General features: G+C 44.2%; 1 protein-coding gene across 1 annotated transcript in view; it reads left to right on the top strand.

Annotated features, from left to right (window-relative positions):
- The window catches only part of XPO6 (exportin 6), a 224,626-nt gene that overhangs the window by 135,118 nt on the left and 66,475 nt on the right, over positions 1-23,033 (top strand). The window contains exons 12-13 of the mRNA XM_030211002.1: positions 5,880-5,949; positions 19,471-19,630. Coding sequence (XP_030066862.1) covers positions 5,880-5,949; positions 19,471-19,630 — 230 coding nt within the window. The remainder of the gene's footprint in view (positions 1-5,879; positions 5,950-19,470; positions 19,631-23,033) is intronic.

Here is a 23,033-nt window from a genome sequence, read left to right as displayed (position 1 = left end):
GCTATTCGGGTGCTGGAGTTACAGGATTTGTCATAAAATATCCCTCACATCTAAAACAAACTCAAAAATTTGAATTCATAGGAGCCTTTCTAGACACGAATCGAGTAATCACCTTTCTTCTTCAGCAGTTTTACTTAAGAATCACATCAAAATGTACAAAAGGTATTGAATATGAAAGTAAATGTCCAGAATTCATCTCCATCATTAAGTTTGGACAAGCATTCAAATGAGTAGAAGGAATGAGTGAGAATCCACTGGTAACAAAAAGGAAGGAAGCAACAATAAGTATGAGCGATTGATAGTTGCAGCCTATGACAACTGATTACGGATGAGATGATTCATAGCAAGTATAGAAAAAATAGTACAACAGACATCTGTAGTGTAAGAAAGCTAGAAACAGTCAGTCATCTCATAGCTGGCTGTAAAGTTCTGGTGGACGAAAATGTCTATACAGAAAGGCATAACAAGGTGGCATGTCTTGTCCACTAGAAACGTTTTATAAATACTACAACATAGTGTACTGGGATCATGACCCTAACAGGATTATGAAAAATGAAGATTTTATGATCATATGGGACATCCCCATTCCAAGCGATGATGAGCTAGATGCGAGGAAACCAGTCAGTGGTAAAAGAGAAAAACCCAGAACAACATTGATCATAGAGGTGTCAACCCCAAGCAATCTCTCTGTGAATCATATAGAGAGAAAGACCCTCGAGTACCAAGAAATGTGGCAGAAAAATGCAGCAACAGTTCCTATTGTTTTGGGTTCCATGGGCCTGATTAAAAGGAATTTCAAGCACACTTGGCCAAGTTGCCTATACATGTAACATCTTATGAAGTCCAAAAGGAAGCTTTCTTTGGCTCAATGCAAGTACTACAGCGAGCATTAGCAGCAAATTTGAGAGAGTGAGATAATAGTCCATATACCCAGGCTTAGGAGTGAGGTTCATTACTGTCATGATATGTGCAAAACTAACTCATTTGGAAATATTGCCACCTTGATTTCCACTTTGAAAGAAATTTGGAACAGTCAGCAAGTATCAGCTGCACAAATATTGATGGTGCTGGGCCATATGGCATTAACAGATCTATCACAGATGGCACATCTCCATTTGTGGGAAGTTCAATGGACCTTATGTACCCAGTGAACTCAGACTGTGGGGAGTCGCCAGAATATCATATCGGTCACCAGTCCTCCTCAGAATTCCCTGTCCTAGTGAATGATACATTATAATCTGGCAAAAGGAATGCTGTCCAAATTCCTCTGGTTTAAGCGATTCTAATGATGCATCCAAGCTGGGCTGCGGAGTTCATCTCAACAGGTTTCACACCCAAGGGGTATGGTCTGCTCAGGAAAGACTTCAGGTTAACTTCTAGAGCAAAGAGCAATATGGAATGCGCTAAAGGCTTTCAGAGATTATCAGTCATCTTAGTTCAAATGGACAACCCAAGTGGTCAAGTATTACATAAACAAGCAGGGAGGAATGGGGTTGTACCTCCTTTGTCAGGAGACTGTCAGAAAGTGGAAGAGGGCTATTTCTCACAGAATGTGTCTCGTAGCCATATATTTGGCAGGCAAGGAAAATGTTCTGGCAGAAAAACTGGCTCAAGTCTCTTGAGTGGATACTGGACAATGAAGTTGTCCACAAAATCTTTTTGCAAGTGGGACAGCCCCTCAATAGATCTTTGCCACTCCATTCAACAAGAAAGTACCTCAGTTTTGCTTCAGAATAGTGTCTCATGACAAACTAGCCTTGGATGCCTTCTACTTTGGGGGGGGGGGTCTTCTGTATGTGTATCCTCCAATAACCCTCATATCGAGGACCATGTTGAAGCTCGGGCAAGATCCAAGGGACCATGATTCTCAAAGCCCCTTACTGGCCAAAGCAAGTATGGTTCCCCAGTTGTGGATGGACATTTTCCATCAGAATCCTTTGAGACTGGAGTATTTTTCCAGTCTCGGATCACACAAGAGCAGGGCACACTGTTGTATCTCAACATAGTCCCTAGTCATCACAACTTGGATGTTGAGAGGTTGACATTGTGTTTTCTGATCTCTACAAATCAAGGTAGGGTATACACAGAAAGTAGCACATATGAGTTTATCTTGTTGGGTAGACTGGATGGACCGTGCAGGTCTTTTTCTGCCGTCATCTACTATGTTATTATGCTACCTGATAGTGTCTCTCAGAACTTGCTAGCTGCCAGGAAGGATTCCACTAAGAGGACATATGGTTTTAAATGGAAGAGTTTTGCCATCTGGTGTGAGGACAAGGCCGTAGATCTCCACATGCTGTAAGCAAAAACTGCTTGAAAACCTTCTACGTCTATCAGAGGCAGGTCTAAAACCTCAACTCTGTTGTGCAATTGAAGCTTATGTAGAAGGCAAACTCATCTCACTACAGCCTTTAGTTGTTCACATCGTGTGGCTTGCTACTTATGAAGTGGTACCTCTCATAGTGTCATGGGACCTCTGAATTTTTACTCAGCTGATGAAAGCTCTTTTACAGCCATTAGATAAGTGCCATTTGAAATAGCTGATCTGGAAGGCAGTAGCATGGCAATGCAGGAAAATTAAGATGGGCCCTTATAACACCATCTCTCCCAAGGTAGCAGGGCCAGTTTGGAGGGGCGGGGATAGAAAACCTTCAGAGCTCCAGTAATCAAGCCCTGCAAAAATCCATTCCATACCTAAATAGAAAACTTTTCACTAAAGCAGCACTAACGTCCAGGATTCAAATAGCAATAACTGTGCCTTTAAAAGGTACCACCCTAGAATACCAATATATTTCCTGCTGGGGGGAAAAAAAAGCCAGACTGCTACAGATCCCCACACACAAACTAAACAAACAGAATACCTTACTTCTGTCACTCCTGCAGAATACAGACTGAGCCTCAAATACAGACTAAGCAACCGCAGACTAGAAATAAGAATTCTGAGAAGTCTGAATGCAACGCAGCACTGGAGAAACAGATATGTATTCCCTTCTGTACAGTGTAAAATGTAAAGTTATCAGGGTTACACATTTCAGAATAAAATGTATTCTGTCTTTGTTATCTGGGCATTGTATTTTACAGATCTGTCTGGTTTCAGCCTCTCCTTTCAACTTTCCTTTCATCATCTTTAAGTTCTTGTCCAGGGTTTCATTTTTCTTCTTGTGTCTTCCTTTCCTGTCTACATTTGTGTCTGATGTTGACTCCCCCCCCCCCCCCCCTTAATCATTTCTTTCATGTGCATCTCCACTAAGCAGCTAGATTTTACCCCTCATTCTCCTCTTACCCTCCAGTTTTCCTCTCTTCACATCTTACATCTCACCTACCTATGAGCTTTCCATCTCCCACTCTTGCCTCTCCCTCTGTTCTCATTCCCTCACCAACCCCAACTTATTACCTGTCATTCAACCCCTCCTGGCCCCCTTCTTTTTCTCTTACCTGCTACTCAGTTTCCTCATTCCCTTCTCAGATCTGTTGCTTTCATCTGTTCCTTTTCAGTGCCTCTCAACCCTTTCTTACCACATCCAGTATCTTCACATCTTCCCTTTTCTCACACTTGCTCTCCCTTCCTGCATTCTGATCCCTTCTCACAACTTCCATCCCTCTTTCCTTGCATTCTGACACCTTCCCTCCAGTCCACTTTATTCCACTTTTTCTTCTCCCCCTCCCTGCTTGCACTTTAAATCCATTCTCACCCTTTGTGCCTCTGATTCCACATCCCCATTTTCTGCATCAGCACCTAGTCCTCTTCTTCAAGCCCCAATCCCCTTCTCTCAACTGACTTTCAGTCCCAGTCTGTCAGCCCCCTTCTTCCAGACCCAGCACTAGAATCCTTCTCCGACACACATCCCTCAACATCTGCCCCTTATTCCAGCCCCTGTGTGAGCTACAAGTTCACTTCTCTCAACTCTAGCATCAGGCCCAAGTATGAGCCCCTTTCTGCCATCCCACCATCTACCAGCAACATTTCCAAAATACCTTATTCCACTCCTAGCCCGAGCATCAGCTCTTGGGCAATAATTTGGGGATCCCTGGCAATCTTACAACTCCCCTCCCCCCATGGTTCTTCTCTAACCTTCCTTCCACCCCAGGGTCCAACACCACTTCTCTTCCCTCCCCTGCCCCCAGGTCCAGTATTTGTTCCCTTCCCCCTACCTGCAGTCTGGCATCTTTCACTTTCTCTTAAACCCTTCTCTCTCCCCTCCCTCCATATTTCCCTTCAAATTTGTCTGCTGCAGGTCGTCAGGCTTCACACCTGCTGCTTGCAGCCTGCCCAAAGCCTTTCCTCTGACACATCCCACCCACGTGAAAGCAGGAAGTTATGTCAGAAGTGTATGGCATCCATTAGAGGGGGAAGGCTGTGGCAGTCCCCTGGTAGAGACTGTATTAGTCATCAAATGCAACTCCACCAAAAGAGTTCCATGCATAATGGGGTCTACCACAAAAAAAAAATGCAATCACATAATCGGACATGCTGATGGATGGGAATGTCCAACAGACCTCTGTTCTCGGATCTCAGCACTTTTGGTAGGCAATAAAGTTTTAACAGAGAAGCAATAATAATAATAGGAGCATCGTTATTTAAAGCCTTATGTACTAGTGTCAAGATTTTAAGTTTTATTTAATATGCAGTTAGCAACTTTTAGAAGGCTTGTAATAACAAGAATAACAGAAGCAAAACAATTAGCCCCCATCAATATACATTCGTTCTGTGCAATTTGTAGTGGTCTCAAAACTTATCCGGAAGATGCAACAGTCTAAATGAAATTACTGTTGCCTTAAATACAATGCATATAAATTATCAAACTTTAGAAATGATTTCAGACAACACAGCATTTGAAATTTTAAAAAATACCTTTTCCACCAGTACTACCATTGACAAGTGGAGGTCCAGGATAACTCCCAGGTTTGAGTAACCTGGCAACAGGAAGAAAACAATAATTAATAAACTCAGTTGGAAATGCAGTGTTGAAGAACCATAGAACATTTCAGTTTCTGCATATTTAAACGTAACCTATTAGCAAACCCACTCTTCTATCTTCAAACATAAATACACAAATTTATAGTATCACTAACAGAAGATTCAACTGGAATAAGAAAGTAAAGTCAGCAGCATAAGTCTTGTAAGACACTTCCAACGCTGGCAATAATCAACATACTAGTGGCACATAAAGATTAAACAGTAAAGCTGACAGAGAAGATCCTTGAGGGATGCCAGTGGATAAAGTAAACTAAGGAACTATAATCATGTACAGTTCAGAATAATCAGCCACAAAAGGAAAGAACCACCATCCAAATGGCTGCTAATCACTGCTAAAGGTCCTTATCTACCATGCTGTATGATACATGCTATAGTCTTTTACACACACACAGCTGTGTTTATAGGTTTTGGGAGGAAGGAGTCCCAATGATTGTGCAATTGTGATATCTGGTGATTGGACCTTGATTACAGAATTCATGGCACCTGGTATATGTCCCTGATTGAGGAAGATTGCTGCAATGATTGAGCTCAGTGAGTTGGAAGGGCAGTGAAAGCTCATGATACTAGGTCCTAGCCCAGTTTTGACAGAGCTAGAAACCCCAAAAGTGAGAGGAAACTGGGGTTAACAAAATGATATTTGGAGCAAGCAGGAGACAGGACCTGCCTATACCCTAATATCAAAAGAAAAAAAATAAGAATGTACGTCTTTATAAATATTTGTCAAAGGAAGCTATAAAATATTAGTGTTCATCTATAGTATAACACTGTAGAGCCTAGTTAGTCCTTATTGCCTCTCACAGTGAGAAAGAAGGAAAGATTAAACTACCTCTTACTTTAGGTTTGATTCAATATGTTGAATCATGTTTTCTCAGTGCTGTTTTATTTGTGTCCTTTGTTCCAGTTCTCAGTACTGCAGGAGAATTTGGATGTCTACCTTGGACTTCAGCAGTTTGTGATCACTTCCAGAACAGGTAAGAGAAGGAAAATTATGTTCAGTTACAATAGAGGTTTTACCTCAACCTTATTTCTCCAGTCTTCCACAACTGGCTCAGCGTGGCCGCCAGGAAACCTCTTCTTGCATTCTCTTTAGTTTGAGCCAGAGCTGCAATCTCCATACCTTCCTCCCCCGGCTCCTCAGCTACCTCCATTTTATCATAATCCCTAGTCCCCTCCTCCCCTGGCTCTGCCACCTGTTCCCCATCACTTTCATCAGAAATCATTTCCCAATCCCCGCCTCCCAGCTCCTATGTGACTTGCCTAGGAAGAGAGGGTTCTTGGGACTGTTAGTTCCTCCCCCTCTTCAAAACTCGGGCTGGTCTTTCGGCCACAAGGAGGTGAACCTTCGGTGTACTGGGAACTTGATACCGAGACTTTCTCTTTCTGTAACCTCCTACCTGCTTGAGCCCCTGTTCCCGTATTCTTTTAGTCCAACTTTTCCCTGCCCCCTTACAAAGTCTACAAGGTTTTTGTGCAGTACCTGAAAGCTACTAATATCTTCAGGAGGTTTAAAAGATTTTTTTTCCTTGAAAAGGTAAAACAACCTCTATTCCCTGTGGATCACAGCAGCTTACCTCTGCAGTGATTTACAGATACCAGAGAGAATGTTTGCCTAGGGCCTAAAATTATTGATAATCCAGCTCTGTTGGGGTGTATGTGAGGACTGTTGCTATAACTGAGCTAAGTTGGGAGGGGATATAAAACTGCAGAAGAATGTCACGTAGTTACTTATGAGGACTCATGCCTCTGGATCCCAGCGAAAGCCAGCCAACTGAGCTGGAAGCCCAACGGAGTAGAAGGAATCTGCTGTGCAAAACTTTTTTTTTTCTTTTTAATCCCAAATACAAATGCATTTGTTCATCTTCAGTTAAGATTGTTTATCAATTGGGTAGGTATCTTTACTAAACCATCTAAAAGTTCTAGTAATTTCAATCTATAGTTTTATCACGGAAGACATAACAAGAGAAAGATAAAACTATCAAGTGTACTTTTTTGGTGGTTAATTGGTTGAACTCAATAAGCAAATTTGAAACTAAAGTGAAAGATAAGTGGCAAAGAATATTAAATAAGCATATTGAGATGGAAACTATTAGGAAGCCTCAATCTTTCAACAAGTGGTTTTTTTTTAGAGGAAATTTTATTTTCATTAATAGTATATTTCTTAGTATACCACAGATCAGTCCAGAACTTGTGTTATATCCATCAACCAACGGATGGAGACAGAAAGTAACTTTGTCATCTGCCCCTAAGGGTAGCATGCATCCATGGAGCCTCCGTACTTATCCGTCTCCAGCAGATGGATGATGAGATAACTACAGCTGCCTGACCTGGTTTCTAACTAGTTTTCAGTTGAGCTGTAACTGCCCCTTTGGGATTTATTCTTTTGGGCCAGTTTTATTCTGAGCTTTCTCTGAGCTTCGGTTTACTTGGGGTTGCCTTTCTGGCTTATTCTGCTGAACCAGTTTATTATCTAGGCTTCATTTGACTTGAGGGTGCCTTGCTTAGCTGTAGGTCGTATTTAAAAAAAAAAACAAAAAAACCCTGACCTGTAAATGGAGTTAAGGTATCTCAGAAGTCTCTTGAGATTCCTATTCCTAAACAACCCCCCCCCCCCCCCCCCCCCCCCCCGGACTGCCAGAGACTTCTTTACAAGATAACCTGAAAATGGCGAGCCTGTTCTGATTTATTTCATTATTTATGGAGGATCTTAAGATGATTTTTGGGTGATTTTAGCTAACTTCAGCACTCGGGTGGTGTTTGAGTCTCTGCCTTTTCTAAGGCACATGAGCATTTAACTTTAATCATTCTTCACGTGAACAAAGCTCTTTATGCACCAAGTTTACTGGCAGGAAAGCTCACTATTATAGCTGTTCCAGCAGCTAATATTCTATGTCTACCTCTTAGCTTTTCTTAAAGCTGCTTGTGCTCATGTTTTATTTTAATTCTTCAATATAGCTAGGCTCTTGTGGCAGTTTTTCTGCCAGAACCTGCCCTGTATGTCCACAATTTTCTGCTACACAGGTGACAGTCATTTCCTGGCAGTTATTTTTTTTTCCAGGCAGTCTTTCTACTCCTTTTTTTCTGGCAGCTGGTCTTTTGTTGTTCATGCGACTGTCTCCGCTTACAATGCCACTCTCTCCTCTACTCTGGACACCCTTGCACCATCCATCTCCCGTCCCACAAGACGTACTAATCCTCAGCCCTGGCTGACCCCTTGCATCCGTTACCTTCGCTCCTGCGCCCGATCTGCTGAACGCCTGTTGAGGAAATCTCGTACCCATTCAGATTTCCTTCATTACAAATTCATGCTATCCTCCTTCCAGTCCTCCCTATTCCTTGCCAAACAGGACTATTACACCCAATTGACCAATTCTCTCAGCGCCAACCCTCGTCGTCTCTTCTCCACCCTTAACTCCCTCCTCAAAGTGCCCTCCGCTCCCCCCCCCCCCCCCCTCACTCTCACCTCAATCACTGGCTGACTACTTCCGCAACAAGGTGCAAAAGATCAACCTTGAGTTCACTACCAAGGCACCTCTTCCTCTTCACCTTCAACTCTCTCCCTCAACCAACCAACCCAGGCCTCTTTCTCCTCCTTTCCTGATATCACCGAGGAGGAAACCGCCCGCCTTCTTTCCTCCTCGAAATGCACCACTTGTTCCTCTGATCCCATCCCCACCAACTTACTTAACACCATCTCTCATACTGTCACCCCCTCCATCTGTCATATCCTCAACCTCCCTCTCTCCACTGCAACTGTCCCTGACACCTTCAAGCACGCCGTAGTCACACCTCTCCTCAAAAAAACATCACTTGACCCTACCAGTCCCTCCAACTACCGCCCCATCTCCCTCCTACCCTTCCTCTCCAAAATACTTGAGCGTGCTGTTCACAGCCGCTGCCTTGATTTTCTCTCCTCTCATGCCATCCTCGATCCGCTTCAATCCGGTTTTCGCCCTCTACACTCGACAGAAACGGCACTCTCTAAAGTCTGTAATGACCTGTTCCTTGCCAAATCCAGAGGCCACTACTCCATCCTCATCCTCCTTGATCTATCCGCTGCTTTTGATACTGTCAATCATGATTTACTTCTTGCCACACTGTCCTCATTTGGGTTCCAGGGTTCTGTCCTCTCCTGGTTCTCCTCCTGTCTTTCCCACCGCACATTCAGAGTACACTCTCATGGATCTTCCTCCACCCCCATCCCGCTCTCTGTTGGAGTTCCCCAGGGATCTGTCCTTGGACCCCTTCTTTTTTCAATCTACACCTCTTCCCTGGGCTCACTGATCTCATATCATGGTTTCCAGTATCATCTTTATGCTGATGACACCCAGCTTTATCTCTCCACACCAGACATCACCGCGGAGTCCCAGGCCAAGGTATTGGCCTGCTTATCCGACATTGCTGCATGGATGTCCAACCGCCACCTGAAACTGAACATGTCCAAGACCGAGCTTATCGTCTTTCCATCAAAACCCACTTCTCCTCTTCCTCCGCTCTCTATCTCAGTTGATGGCACCCTCATCCTCCCCGTTTCATCTGCCTGCAACCTCGGAGTCATCTTCGACTCCTCCCTCTCCTTCTCTGCGCATATCCAGCAGATAGCCAAGACCTGTCGCTTCTTTCTCTTTAACATCAGCAAAATTCGCCCTTTCCTCTCTGAGCACACCACCCGTACTCTCATCCACGCTCTCATTACCTCTCGCCTTGACTACTGCAACCTACTCCTTACTGGCCTCTCACTTAACCATCTATCCCCCCTTCAATCTGTTCAGAACTCTGCTGCACGTCTTATATTCCGCCTGAACCGATATACTCATATCACCCCTCTTCTCAGGTCACTTCACTGGCTTCCAATCAGATACCGCATACAGTTCAAGCTTCTCCTTCTTACCTACAAATGCACTCAGTCTGCAGCCCATCATTACCTCTCTACCCTCATTTCCCCTTACGTTCCCGCCCGTAACCTCCGCTCACAGGACAAATCCCTCCTCTCAGTACCCTTCTCCACCACCGCCAACTCCAGGCTCTGCTCATTCTGCCTCACCTCACCCTATGCTTGGAATAAACTTCCTGAGCCCTTACGCCAAGCCCCCTCCCTACCCATCTTCAAATCCTTGCTCAAAGCCCACCTCTTCAATGTTGCTTTCGGCACCTAACCTTTATACCTTTCAGGAAATCTAGACTGCCCCTATTGACTGACTGTACATTTGTCCTTTAGATTGTAAGCTCCTTTGAGCAGGGACTGTCCTTCTATGTTAAATTGTACAGCGCTGCATAACCCTAGTAGCGCTTTAGAAATGTCAAGTAGTAGTAGTATTTTCTTTTGCCCCAGCTTCCTAATTTGTTAAATTAATAGAAGGAAGTTTCGGATCCTTTTAGTTCTCTCGTTTAAAAAAAAAAAAATTGGTGACTCATTTCTCAGCTATTTCTCCCTTCTGTACATTCTATATTTTTCTGTACCTTTTACCTATGTGCACCCCAAGTTGCATTTACTTAGTGGGTCAATTAATTTATCTTGCTCACTTAAGACTTTTAAGCCAATGGCTTTTAGTGAGGCTTTTCTCTGTATTCTCTCTTTGTCTTTATTTTAATACTAGTTAAAAATGCCCGTTTCTTAAGGGAGGGAAACGGGCGCTAGCAAGGCCATCCCCCAACCTCCCTCGCTGTTCCAGACGCATGCAGAGGAACTTCAACAGAAGATCACTGAAGAAGCAACACCGTGAAGGCCAGCACAGTACTTTGGCTGATAGGGGTTGGGGTCCCCCGTCAGCACAGGTACTGGACGGTGGCGGGGGACGGGTTTCGGCGGAAAGGGGGGGTCGGCAGGGTCGCACAGGGGGCTACAATGCGGGGGGGATGTTGAAATCGGAGGGAGGGCGAGTGTGGAAGTCGGTGAGAGGTGCGTGAGAGGACAAGGGGTGTTCATGCTTGTCGGGTGGGGGGGTGGGTTGGTGATGCGGCGATGGGGGGGGGGTCTGTGTTGCCCCGCTCCCTGCCACTTGCTCCGAAGTGACAGGGAGCGGCGCACTGACAGCTGATTCCCAGGCAGGGGGAGGAGTATCCCTACTCCTCCCCTTGCTTTGGAATCAGCTGTGACTGACGTCAGTGCGTGCCTGCCTAGCAGACCGAGGGAGGCACAGTCCCAGGCACATTCGAACGTTGGAGGTGAGAATTATTATATAGGATCAGGGCTCTCCATTACCTTTTTCTGGGTGACATGTTCAGTCTTCCACGCTGTCTGCCTATCAAGGTGTTGGATTAATGGACTCGTATTCTGGCATTTTTTTTCTATGGGCTGCCTTTTCAGCTATAATTTTTGTTTCTTTTGGCCATTTTTGTGTTCTCATTAGTAAGCAGGGCTGCATAGCTTCTTTCAGCTTCAAGTATTTTGTTGTTTGTTGTGGAATTAGCCAGAGCAGAAAACTGTTGCTTTCTATTTTCTCAATATTTTCCTGAGCCGAGTCTTATAAATTCAGTTGTCTTTTACTCAGAATTAGCAGGCAGCTTGCTATTCTCTAGCAGAATCGGCCACATTTCCCTCTTACAATATAGCTCCACTTTCAGCCATATGCTGCTAGGTGTTGCTCCCTGTAAAACCTCCTATGCCTATAGAATCGCCTACTCAAATCTTCATGATGTCAGCAGTGCTTTGTTTCACAAAATAAACTGCTTTTGGTGCTACATGGGCTTATATGCATAGGATCTTCTAGAATTCTCATGGGTTTTCAGAATCTGCAGTTTGTTGGAGTTTGACTATAATTGTAGAATAAGGCTATTAACAGTAATCCAAATGTGATATAATAAAGGCCTGGACGAACAAATTTTCTTCCAAGAATAGAGGATTTAAACGACAGTTGGCTAAGCTTTAAAAAGGCAGTGTTTACTACATTGTTTGCTTGTGCTTCTGGTCTACAGTGCACTGAAGAAGCTAGTCTGTTAACTTCTAAATCAGCTATTCTGCTCATTCAAATTCAGTATGTCACCTGCTCCTGGATTCAGTTATACAGCTGTTAGCAGAATCAGCTACACCACTGCCGTCTATTTCAGGTAGACTACTACTCAGTCAGGGCTGCCGAGGGACAAGTCCGGGGCCAAGCCACCGCAGCCGCCCCCCTTACCTTTCTGCTTCTCCCTCTCTGTCATTCTCTTGCTCCTGTGTGCCAACACCCAGATTATCGCCTTAACATAATCACCCAGGCCCCAACACACAGGAGCATGAGAGAGACAAACCAAGGGAGTAGAGCCTTCTGGCACCGGGCCCCCTTTGGAAGCCAGGCCCAGGGAATCTTCCCCACCTTTCTGCGGCCCTGTTCAGAGTTTGCTCAGCTACTGCTCTCGGTTTCACCTGGACTGATCCTTTCAGATTCAGCTAGTGAGGGAAGCAGTAGGTAGGATATCCAGAGAAAAGGTTGGAAGAAAATATGACCAAAACATTTAAGAAATTATGGAAAGAAAGGGAGGGGGGGGACAAAAATGGAGAGTGGGTAGGTCGAAAAGAGAACTATGCACTTATACATGTATATGTCTAACTTTGGAGGTATATTGTTCTACAAGGAATGTAACATGTGTTCAGTATTTTGAGGTGTTATGCTTGTTAAGCTCTCAATAAAAACTTTAAAGTAAAAAAAGAAATTATGGAAAGAGAAATGAACAAAGATGAAAAAGGACTAATGAAAGAACAGAGAGCTAAGAAAGAAGGAACAAACTCTCAGAATAAATGAAACGAGATGCAGAGAAGTTGGAACTTAGATTGGAATGGAATTAGTTGGCATTGGGGAAATAACAAGACATGGCTTTGCAAGTAAGATGGTGTTAGATTTATACTAAAGAATGTGAAAGTTGTTGGCAACATTTAAAGGAATGAGGGGTTTTATGTATCTTAATTAGTTTGGGATAAAGCTTGTTGAAGGGCATTTATGGGTTCTCTTTTAAACTACTCTGAATTAATAGAAAATTGGTAATTGGAATATACGACTATTTTAAAAACAGTTGGATGGGGGATTGGTTAGAGTGAAGCTTTAGCAAAGGACAGTCAATAGTAGTTGCTCAGTTTTCTTAATGTGCTGAGTTTTTTTAATGATTTTAATTTGTAAACCATTTTGTGGAAACCTTTTGGTGTTGGAAATGCGGTTTATAAGCATCTTTAAATAGTTAGGGGTTTCCCCCTCCCCCCCTTGTCCCATTAGCTTCATTTTCTTTTGATGCTTTCAGCTCATTCAGAATCAACCTCTATCAGACTGTGATGCCGTGAGCCTGGGGTGTTTTCCATTTTGTTTTAACCATCAGAAACCATCCTTGGCCAGGGGCCACATACTAGAACTTTTTCCACTTCTGGATCCTAACTCTAGCCTCAGAGTAACCCTCTGCCCTAAATAATCATACTAGAGACTACATGACACTCTGCTTTGTGCAACCATCACTTTGGAACCCTCTGACCCTCATGCTTAAGAGGGACAGCTTCCACCTCAGATTCAAACTTGGTGTTAAGAGCTGGCTAATATCCCTTTTCTTTTGGCAGTGAATGAGTGTTTGGCTTACTGGTGTTATAGGTTCCCTGTCACCTCTCCTGTTTCCACACTGAATATTTGATAGGTAATTTATGATAGATTTTTTTAGATAATTGCATATAAGATTTGCAGCTACCATCACTCTGTTAGCTTAAATCAGTTAGCATTTTCACTTTCATATTTTGCATATTGTTATTGGAGTCTCTCAAATCTGTTACAGTATTTGGCTTTAAGACTGTTCTGCCAGATCATGCGTATAGAATGCAAGATGAGGCCGACTCTTTTAGGTTCACTAGGAACCCTATAAAGCAATTCGTCATTCTAACATACCAGATTTCAACAGCTTTATCTTAATATACAAGCTCTACAATTTTACAGATGTTTACAAATGCTGCTTTTAGCTACTGAAATGATTCATTAGACTGGAGCCCTTTGCTGTAGTTCTGATTCTCCAAGGACCAGCAGGCCAAAAATTCTCACATTAAGGTAACGCAGTTCGCGTGGCCTGATCCGGAGCCTGAAAGTTTTACAGCGCTTCAGGCAAGCATGCCACGTCCCCACCACGCATGCACAAATGCCTTCCCGCCCGCTGCGAGAGTATGGGACCCACAATTCTATTTTTTCCACTGTGAGGAGAATACGTCGTTTCTGATGGCTCCTCACAGCTCGGTTCAGTTGTCCTTCACAGCGTATATTTTTTGGTGCCTTCCCTCATTACTTTATTTCTTTTTTGCCCTGTCTTCTCCCCCCCCCCCCCCCCCCCCCCCCTTTTAAGTTTCTTTTGTTTTTCCTGTGCTCATTAGGCCGCACTTAGGCCTGAGCTCCAGTCGAGTTTTTTCATTTATATGTTTTTCTGGTGCTTTGCCCCTTTTTCATTGGCACCATCGAGTCTTTTGATTTAGCTACGGCTGTTTTTCCTTCCATGTCATAGTGTCTTTAAGCTCTGTATCCAGTGCAATAGTACCATCTCTGGCAGACACCCATTCTTGATTTCTTCAATACTTGTGGCCTGAACATAGCCCTTCTTTCTGTGTTCTTTGTCTTTGAATGAAGAAAAGAACCCAGTTAGCCAGGGAGACTCAGTGAGAGAAAGTTTTGGAGCCAAGTCCGAAGCCTCGGTGTTGGCATCGGGGGTTGCATCAGCATTAAGTGCATCAGTCTTTATGGCTATGAGACCCTTAGACACTGGGAGTGACCGTGCATCGAATGGGTCTCCACCTGCCTTGACGCCGGCCGCTGTGCAGGACCCCCAGTACCAATCATCATCAGACCCGACCCTAAGGTGACTGAGGATTTGATGTCATCCTCGTAAGCAAGGAGCGTTGATTCCTGGCATTGGGAGTGACCATGAATTGAGTGAGTCTCCACCTGCCTCAACACTGGCTGCTGTGCAGGTGCTGTGCAGGCCCTCCGGGACCAATCATCATCAGACCCACCCTGAGGCGACTTGAGGATTTGATGTCATCCTTGGCACCAAGGAGCATTTATGCCTGGCATTGAAAGAAGCATCAGCATCTATCGCCTTCAACGCATGGTGCCAGGAGCTCCGAGGGATCCCCTGGTACCTGAGAAGTGCAGGCATCTTGCTGCTTCCCCGCATGGTCATCAGTCTGTGGTGAGTTCTCCATTGGTGGTGTTTGTGTCCTCTGCATCAACCTGTATCGGCACCCCCTCGACGCTGGTGGAGGAAGCTTCGCCAGAGACTAGGCTGGAACCAACACCTCGACGCCCCTCTCAGATACATAGTTCTTTCTTGTCGAGGCAGGCTCAGTTTCAGCCCTCCCATGAGGAGTTCCTGGCTGACACCAATGAGCACATGGGAGTCAGATGAGGACCCACAGTACTTCTTGGGGGAAGAGTCCTATGGCATCCCATCTTGGTCCCTTTCCTCCACAGGAAAGAAGAAAATCTGCCTTTCCTTCCCATCTTTTGTCAAGTAAATGGCAGCTGCCATTCCAATTCCTTTGGAAGTGAAGGACGAGCCCAGAGCTAAGATGCTTGAGGTCCTGGATCGTAAGTCTCCTCCTAGAGAGGCTGTGACTGTGCCGCTTCACAAGATCTTGGATGATCAAGCGAAGAACTAGGAGTCCTCTCTGTTGATCACTGTAAAGATTGATACGATGTACTGGATTCAGTCTTCCCCTGGATTTGATAGACCCTAGTTGCCTCATCATTCCCTGGTGGTAGAATCCATGCTCAAAAGGGCCAGGAGTTCTAGGGACTATGTTTTGGCGCCCTCTGGCAGGGAGGGTGGAAGATGTATCGGGCCTCTATGCTAATTTCCTCTGTCCAGTTGTGCCAGCTCTACACGAGCCTGTATTTGCAGTCCTTGGTGCACAGTATGTATGATTTGGCAGAAACTCTGTCACCGGAGTGGGCCAAATTGCTTTCCCTGCTGGTCAAGCAGCTAAAGACATGTTGTAAGTTCTTGGCCAGGGGCACCTACAACACTTTTGATGTGGCGTCCAGGATCTCTGCACAGACTCTTATGGCTGTTTGTCTCTTACGTGAACCCAATGGTCCAGCAGAGATTGACGGACGCTACGTGCCGGGGGAATAACCTTTTTGGAGAGAAGGTGGAGGAGGTTGCTGACCTTAAGAAGCACATTGATACCATCGATACCCTCTCCTGCCCAAACGCCTCCTGCACTGCCTTCTCATCCAGGAGGTGTTTTGAGTAAATCGAAGAGGGGTACTTATTACTCACAGAGATGTAAGTATGCCACTTCTTCTCCAGCCTTAGCAAGCTCAACCCCAGCACGCTCATTCTCGTCAACAGCATGCTCCTAAGGCCCAGACAGTTCCCCAGTCAAAGCCATAAGTAAGCTTTTGAGTGGTTCCAGCAGAGCATAGTCGCAGTAACAGCGACCATCCTGGACAACTTGCTGATAGGGGGGAGGCTGAAGTTTTTTCAAGAAAGGTGGGTCCTTCAAATAGTCCATCTCACAAATTCCCTAGATTGGTGAGAGACCACTAGGTTGCCCATCAAGAGCACATCACTTCAGCTGTCCGCACAATCAGGTACTTGCAGATGAACTCTCCACCCTTCTTAATGCCAATGCAGTGAAGCCCGTTCCACCAGAGGAAGAAGGGAAGAGATTCTATTCCTGGTACTTCCTCGTGCAAAAGAAGACAAGGGAGATGTGTCCCATCCTAGACCTAAGGGCCCCGAATAAATTCCTGGTCATGATAGTTTCCCTAGGCACCCTTCTCCCATGATTCAGGAACACGATTGACTAAACTTTCTGGACATGAAGGATGCTTACACACAACTCCTGATATTCCAGCTCACAGGAGGTATCTCCAGATTTGGATGGGGACATGTCATTTTCAGTACCATGTGTTGCCTTTTGGCCTCACTTCAGCTCCCAGTGTCTTCACCAAGTGTCTTGCAGTAGTCACAGTATCGCTATGCAGATTGGGAATCCGTGTGTTGCCCTCTCTGGATGATTGGCTAGTGAAGAGCACGTTGAAGGACGGTGCTCAGGAGTCCATGTGGAGAACTGTTCAGGTGTTAGAGCTACTAGGGTTCATATTAAACTACCCCAAGTCCCATCTGCAAACTGTCCAGCAATTGGAGTTCATTAGAGCCCTGCTGGATACGCAGCATGCATGAGCTTTTCACCCTATGCCGAGGGCAAACACTTGTTGTCTTTGCCACTCAAGTTCAAGCCAGTTAGCAGGTCACAGCTCAGCAGATGCTGAGGTTGTTGGGCCACATTGTCTCCACTGTCCATGTGACACCCACGGCACGTCTTCACATAAGAACTGCCCAGTGGACCATAGCTTCCCAGTGGTGCCAGGCCACAGGGAAACTGGAGGATGTCATCCAAGTGTCACCAGAGCTGGTTCAGTCTCTGCTTTGGTAGACTATGGGGCTCATTTTCAAAGCACTTAGCCTTCCAGAGTTCCAAAGAACACCCACAGACCAAGAACACAAACCACTAGGATTCTTAGTCCTGGACAACAGAGCTAATAAACTAATAGTGGTTAGGGTGGTCGACTTTGGTCCTGGGGAACTGAGGAACTGAATTTGATTCCCACTTCAGGCACAGGCAGCTCCTTGTGACTCAGGGTAAGTCACTTAACCCTCCATTGCTCCATGTAAGCCGCATTGAGCCTGCCATGAGTAGGAAAGCGCGGGGTACAAATGTAACAAAAAAAAAAATAGGTTTATTATCAGAAAAGTGAAACAGTGGTAAATTAACAGGTATCAGTCTTAAAAGTAACAACACTTTCTTACTACCTGAGTAGGACCTGGGGAATTCAAGAAAATTACAGCTAACGGGTTTTGAACAGGGTGTCACTGCAGAGACTTCAACTCTCCACACTCCCTCTCTGAGACTGGGGGAATGCAGCACATTCTGGCTGGATTTTATACTTCAGTGCCAATCAGAGCCCAGAGTATTAGCACTGGGGGGGGGGGGGTGGTATTTGGCCAATATCAATGCAAGTTACTTTCCCTCAGGCCTTAAACTAAAAAGAAAACAGTCACCTCTGCAACAGCTTTATAGCAGAGGACACACACCATCTGCCGGCCAAACAAGGGAAACGCATGTCATATGAAAATAGTAATACAAATTACAGGCATGAAAATCCGCTGTTTCTTCACACAGGTTAATCTATGATCTGACCTAGCTGTTGTGAGATTCTATTTACCAATAGTGATTGTTTTCATTGAGCCTGGTAGTCTTGGGTATAGCGAAGATACTTACCTGTAGTAGGTGTTCTCCAAGGACAACAGACCATATATTCTCATATACCCTCCCACCTCCCCTTGGAGTTGTTTTCTTTTTGTAGTATGCGATAGTATATTACTGATGGTCCCGCGCTCTCGCAGCGGGAGAGAAGGCATTCGCGCATGTGCGGTGGGGTTGAGAAATGCACACTTGATTTTTTTAAATTTGGATTTTGCTCACACCTTTTTCATTAGTAGCTTAATGTGAGTTACATTCAGGTACACTGGGTATTTCTCTGTCCCAGGAGGGCTCACAATCAAGTTTGTACCTGAGCAATGGAGGGTTAAGTGACTTGCCCAAGATTACAAGGAGCAGCTTTCTAAAACTTGTTTCAAGCTCTGGACCGAAAAACGCAAACTGTATTACCCACATGTGAGAATATATGGCCAGCTGTCCTTGGAGAATACCTGCTACAGGTAAGTATCTTCGCTTTTTGGTGTTGTCATCATTAGTTTGAAATAATTTCCAAAGGATGACAAGATCTGCCAAATTTATCATTATTTATTTATTGCATTTTTATCCCACATTTTCCCACCTATTGGTAGGTTCAGTGTGGCTTACATGAAACAAAGGGGTGGTAATATTTAAATGTTGTTGCTGTTTGAGCAAGTTTAATATCAAAATATTTAAAAGTTTGCCTATGGTAAGGAAAATACATCATTTAAACTTAACCTCTTCCCTCCCCCTACTCTCTTACAACAAATCCCCCGACTAATACAACTTATCCCCTCCCTACCTCTCCCACCTCTACTACCCCTTCTCTTGTTCTATCACCTAACTACTTTTATCATGCTACGTTACTACAGCTTTAATACAGCTTGTACTTCTCTCTGCATTACATTGAAACCCTATCTACTATGTAAGCCGCATTGAGACTGCCATGAGCGGGAAAGCGCGGGGTACAAATGTGATAATAAAAAATAATAATAATAATTAATCTGGGGATCAAATCTATAGCTGTGACCATGTTAATAAACATTTTTAAATGAATCCCGGAGGTGAGCTGTAAAGTTGTAAGCTGGAAAATCTGGATAACCAATTAATAGGTATTTCTCAAGATAATTGCCTTGAAGTCAGGATGCAAATGTCAAGCTTGAAAATTTTTGCCTGATTTGCCACAAATAATTAACTAATAGGATATACTGAATTAGTGGTCTGTAGAGCTGTATAATAGTAGAACACAATTAAGACTTTTGGTTTATTTTACCCGATTTCAGCATGGGGTTTAGAACTATAACCTTTGTTTCAGGTCACAGGCTGAATATTACAGCAGAGAACGACTGTAGACGGTTGCACTGCTCCTTGCGAGACCTCAGCTCCCTCCTGCAAGCTGTCGGACGACTTGCAGAGTATTTCATCGGCGATGTCTTTGCGACCAGATTTAATGATGCATTTACTGTTGTGGGAAGGTATGCTGGTGCCTTACGTTTTCAGCTGTCAGTCCTTAGGGAAATGAAAAGAACTGTGAAAAAGAAAAATAGTTAAAATGTCTTCTCTAGGGTTGTGGTAAAGATGGTCCAGGGGATAGGCCCATAATGTAAAAGCTACTAATTTTTAAAGATGGTAGTGAACACCATTATATCTTTTGAAATGTTTTAAAATAACATTGCAACAAAAAAAGTGGGAGAGTGACCAAGGAAGCCAAAGACAGGAAGATGTACATTAATAAGAAGGTTTATTTGAAGTATGAAGACTCGACACAACGTCGTGTTTCGGCCGTTAGGCCTGCATCAGGAGTCTATAAAAGTATATATATATATATATATATATATATATATATATATATATATATATATAATAAAAACAAGTCAAATGTAAAATAATAAACATATACAATACACACATATATGCATATAATAAAGTATTTGTAAATATAAAAGTAAAAATAATTCCATATAAATGAATTAAAATACATATAAAATAACATTTATTTTTAGGCATTGTGTCTATATCAGAGGATAGTAAATATTTATATGTACAATAAAAAAGCACGGGTAAAATAGAACAATATATAAAAATAAATACATATCTAAGAGTATGAGAACAATGATAAAATGTGTGTAAATGTATGTAGTGATAAGACATAACTATATATAAATTTATTTATACTGAATATACTGGAAATAAACACCAATATAAAATACAATTTATTGTAAACAGGACATATAGTTAAGCTCTACTAAATTAAAAACACATGATAAAAAAACATGATAAAAACACTATTTCTAATTGAAATAATCAAAAATAAGTAGAAAAATATAGTTGTGTGAGAGATGATACACATGAACAGACGACTAGGGTCTGAAAAGAATTGATATTTAAAAATTATATTATAATTAAAATTAGAGCTTAAAAGAGTAATAAATGGCAAATTTAATGATATGGTGATGTACATCTTCCTGTCTTTGGCTTCCTTGGTTGCTCTCCCACTTTTTTTGTTGTACTGTTGTATCTACCGTGGGGCGTTTTGAGTTCTCCGTCATCCGGCGAATTTCTTCTTTAAAATAACATTGCAACATAAGCAGCCAAAAAGTGCTTGCATGAGAATACATAGTATGCACCCTTCTAAGAAGATACTCGTGTAATTTCATTTGATTTAATTTAAAAACATATCTTTACAAACTGTAAGAAAAGGGAATGCTTGAATATGGATGGATTTGTTAAAGTATGTTTGCAGGGTTGCAAAATTAAAGGGCAACCTGGTAGCCAATTATCTTTGGAGAAATTATGTATTTTAGTACTGTTTTTAATTATTTGTTATGTAACAGATCAGTGACTTAGCTGGAAATGAATTTTTTTTAGGGAAGCTAACAGTTAACATGGGGTGGACACTAGGCACCCCTTTGCTCTTCCTGTCTTATCTTCCCTCTTTTCATCCCTCCCTTGCCCCTTATCCACCAGCAAAATTAAAATGTAAAAATACTTTAGCTGATGGGGAACCCCAGGCCCGCCCTGAGTCATCTTTGCAGTGAAAAAGCATAGTAGTCAGTGGCAGCACTTTGAGCTGCTGATGGCCAGCTCTTTGAGCACGCTCAGTGTTCCTTCAAGAACTGAGTATGCTCACAGTACTGGCATCAGCAGCTCAAAGTGCTTTCGCTGACTGCCCTGCACAGCTGACTCGAGGGTCGATGCTCAAAGCTTACCATGCTAGAAACGTGTGATTTAAACCGGTTCTAGCCTGTCTAGCAATCATGTTGTTCAATGTCTAATGCACAAAGGGGTTCTGCGTGGTTTTTACCGTTCAGGGTAGCAGCAAACGATAATCCTATGCAAATGTACTACAAAGAGCTCATTAGTATTAAAATGAGCATTCCTTGTCACTTGCTGCAAATGAATCCAGGAACTAGTGGGTTAAGTCCACCTACCAGCAGGTGGAGATAGAGATAAACTAAAGGCAGTGATGTCAGACGGCCAGCTCCTTCCTCAGTTAGTATGTCTCTATCTCAGCAGGTGGTGGACGGCTTTTTCTTCAGGTCCTGGGCCCAAGGCCTCTGAGGGTGCTCCTGGGCCGGTGGCCAGTTTGACCCGGGGGCGGCGGACTGGTGGTGTCCCCTTTGGCAGCATACGCAGTTGCTGGGTCCCTGCTGCACCTCAAATTCTCACTGAACAGACTTTTCCTGTTCCTTTCCTTCCCTGTTTGTTTCTGCCTCCTCACTAAAAAAAAAAAAAAAGAGAACCATAGAATTTGTTTAAAAGAGAAACAGAGAAGCACAGGGAAGTGTGTTTTTGCTGAGAGCAAGTTTGTGTTACTGCTGTCAGAGTCCTGTTTTCTGTTGCCTGCTTATCTGAGACTGCCTCGAAGTGGAGTGAGAGAGTTTATTTCTTCAGCTCAGCTGTCAGTTCCCGCACTTTCCAGGTCCGGGGTAAGTCCTGCTGGGTTCATGTTCGGGGGCGGGCGATGGCAGCGGAGGCGGTAAAAAGCTGTTCCCGATGCGGGAAACGGCGTTCGGCGGCGGGCCTTTGCAGCACAGGATGCGCTGATTTTGCGGGACTCGACGGAGCAGTGGCCCTTCCCCCTCCCCTCCCCCCCCCCAAGAACTTGCTTTCCCGCCTGGAGCCTGGCAGTTCTCGTGCCATTTTGCAATCTGAGCCGGCTCTGGTAGCGGTTTTGGACAAAGCTTCTCTGCTGGTAGGGGAGTTGGGGGGGCCGTCAGGTACTGTGGGCGGTGATGCAGGTGCCATGTTTGCGACCTCCTCCGTTGCGGGGGAGGGGGTTTCGCCAGAGTTTATTTTGCTACTCCATCAGGCGTTTTTGTTGAAAAGGGCCTTACCCCCCCCCCCCCCTCACGCGGCTGCGACAGCTTCGCCCTTTGATTCACTCAGGGGGTCTGGGGGTAACCAAGAGATTTTGGGTTTTTCCCCAGAGGATTTCTCCTCCCTTAAAAAGCCTAGGCTTTCTTTGGGGTGTGAGGAGGGGTCCTGCATACAATCAGCTGCAGCTTCCTCCATGGTGGCTCTCTCGGAGCAGACGGGGGTAGAGGACGTGGAGGACGGTGTCCTCACTGACCAACCGGAGGACTCTTCCACCGTGAGGATTTTCCATAAGGAGGAGTTGTCCTCCTTTATCTCTCAGGCGCTGGAAGCCCTGAATATAGAGGACCCTGAGGTTGCGGCTTCTCAGGCGGTCAACCCCAAGATGGCTAGTACCAAATGACCTTCTAAGTCCTTTCCGGTACATGAAGCTATTGAAGAGTTGATTTCGGTCCAGTGGGCGGATCTAGATGGGGGGCTGAAAGTAGCAAAGGTTATGGCCAGGCTGTATCCGGTTTCAGCGGACTGTTTAGAGCAGGTGAATGCCCTGGTGACGGCGGT

Source organism: Microcaecilia unicolor, chromosome 8 (genome assembly GCF_901765095.1).
Source record: "Microcaecilia unicolor chromosome 8, aMicUni1.1, whole genome shotgun sequence".
NCBI classification, from domain to species: Eukaryota; Metazoa; Chordata; class Amphibia; order Gymnophiona; family Siphonopidae; genus Microcaecilia; species Microcaecilia unicolor.
This window is presented reverse-complemented; position numbering and strand designations above follow the sequence as displayed.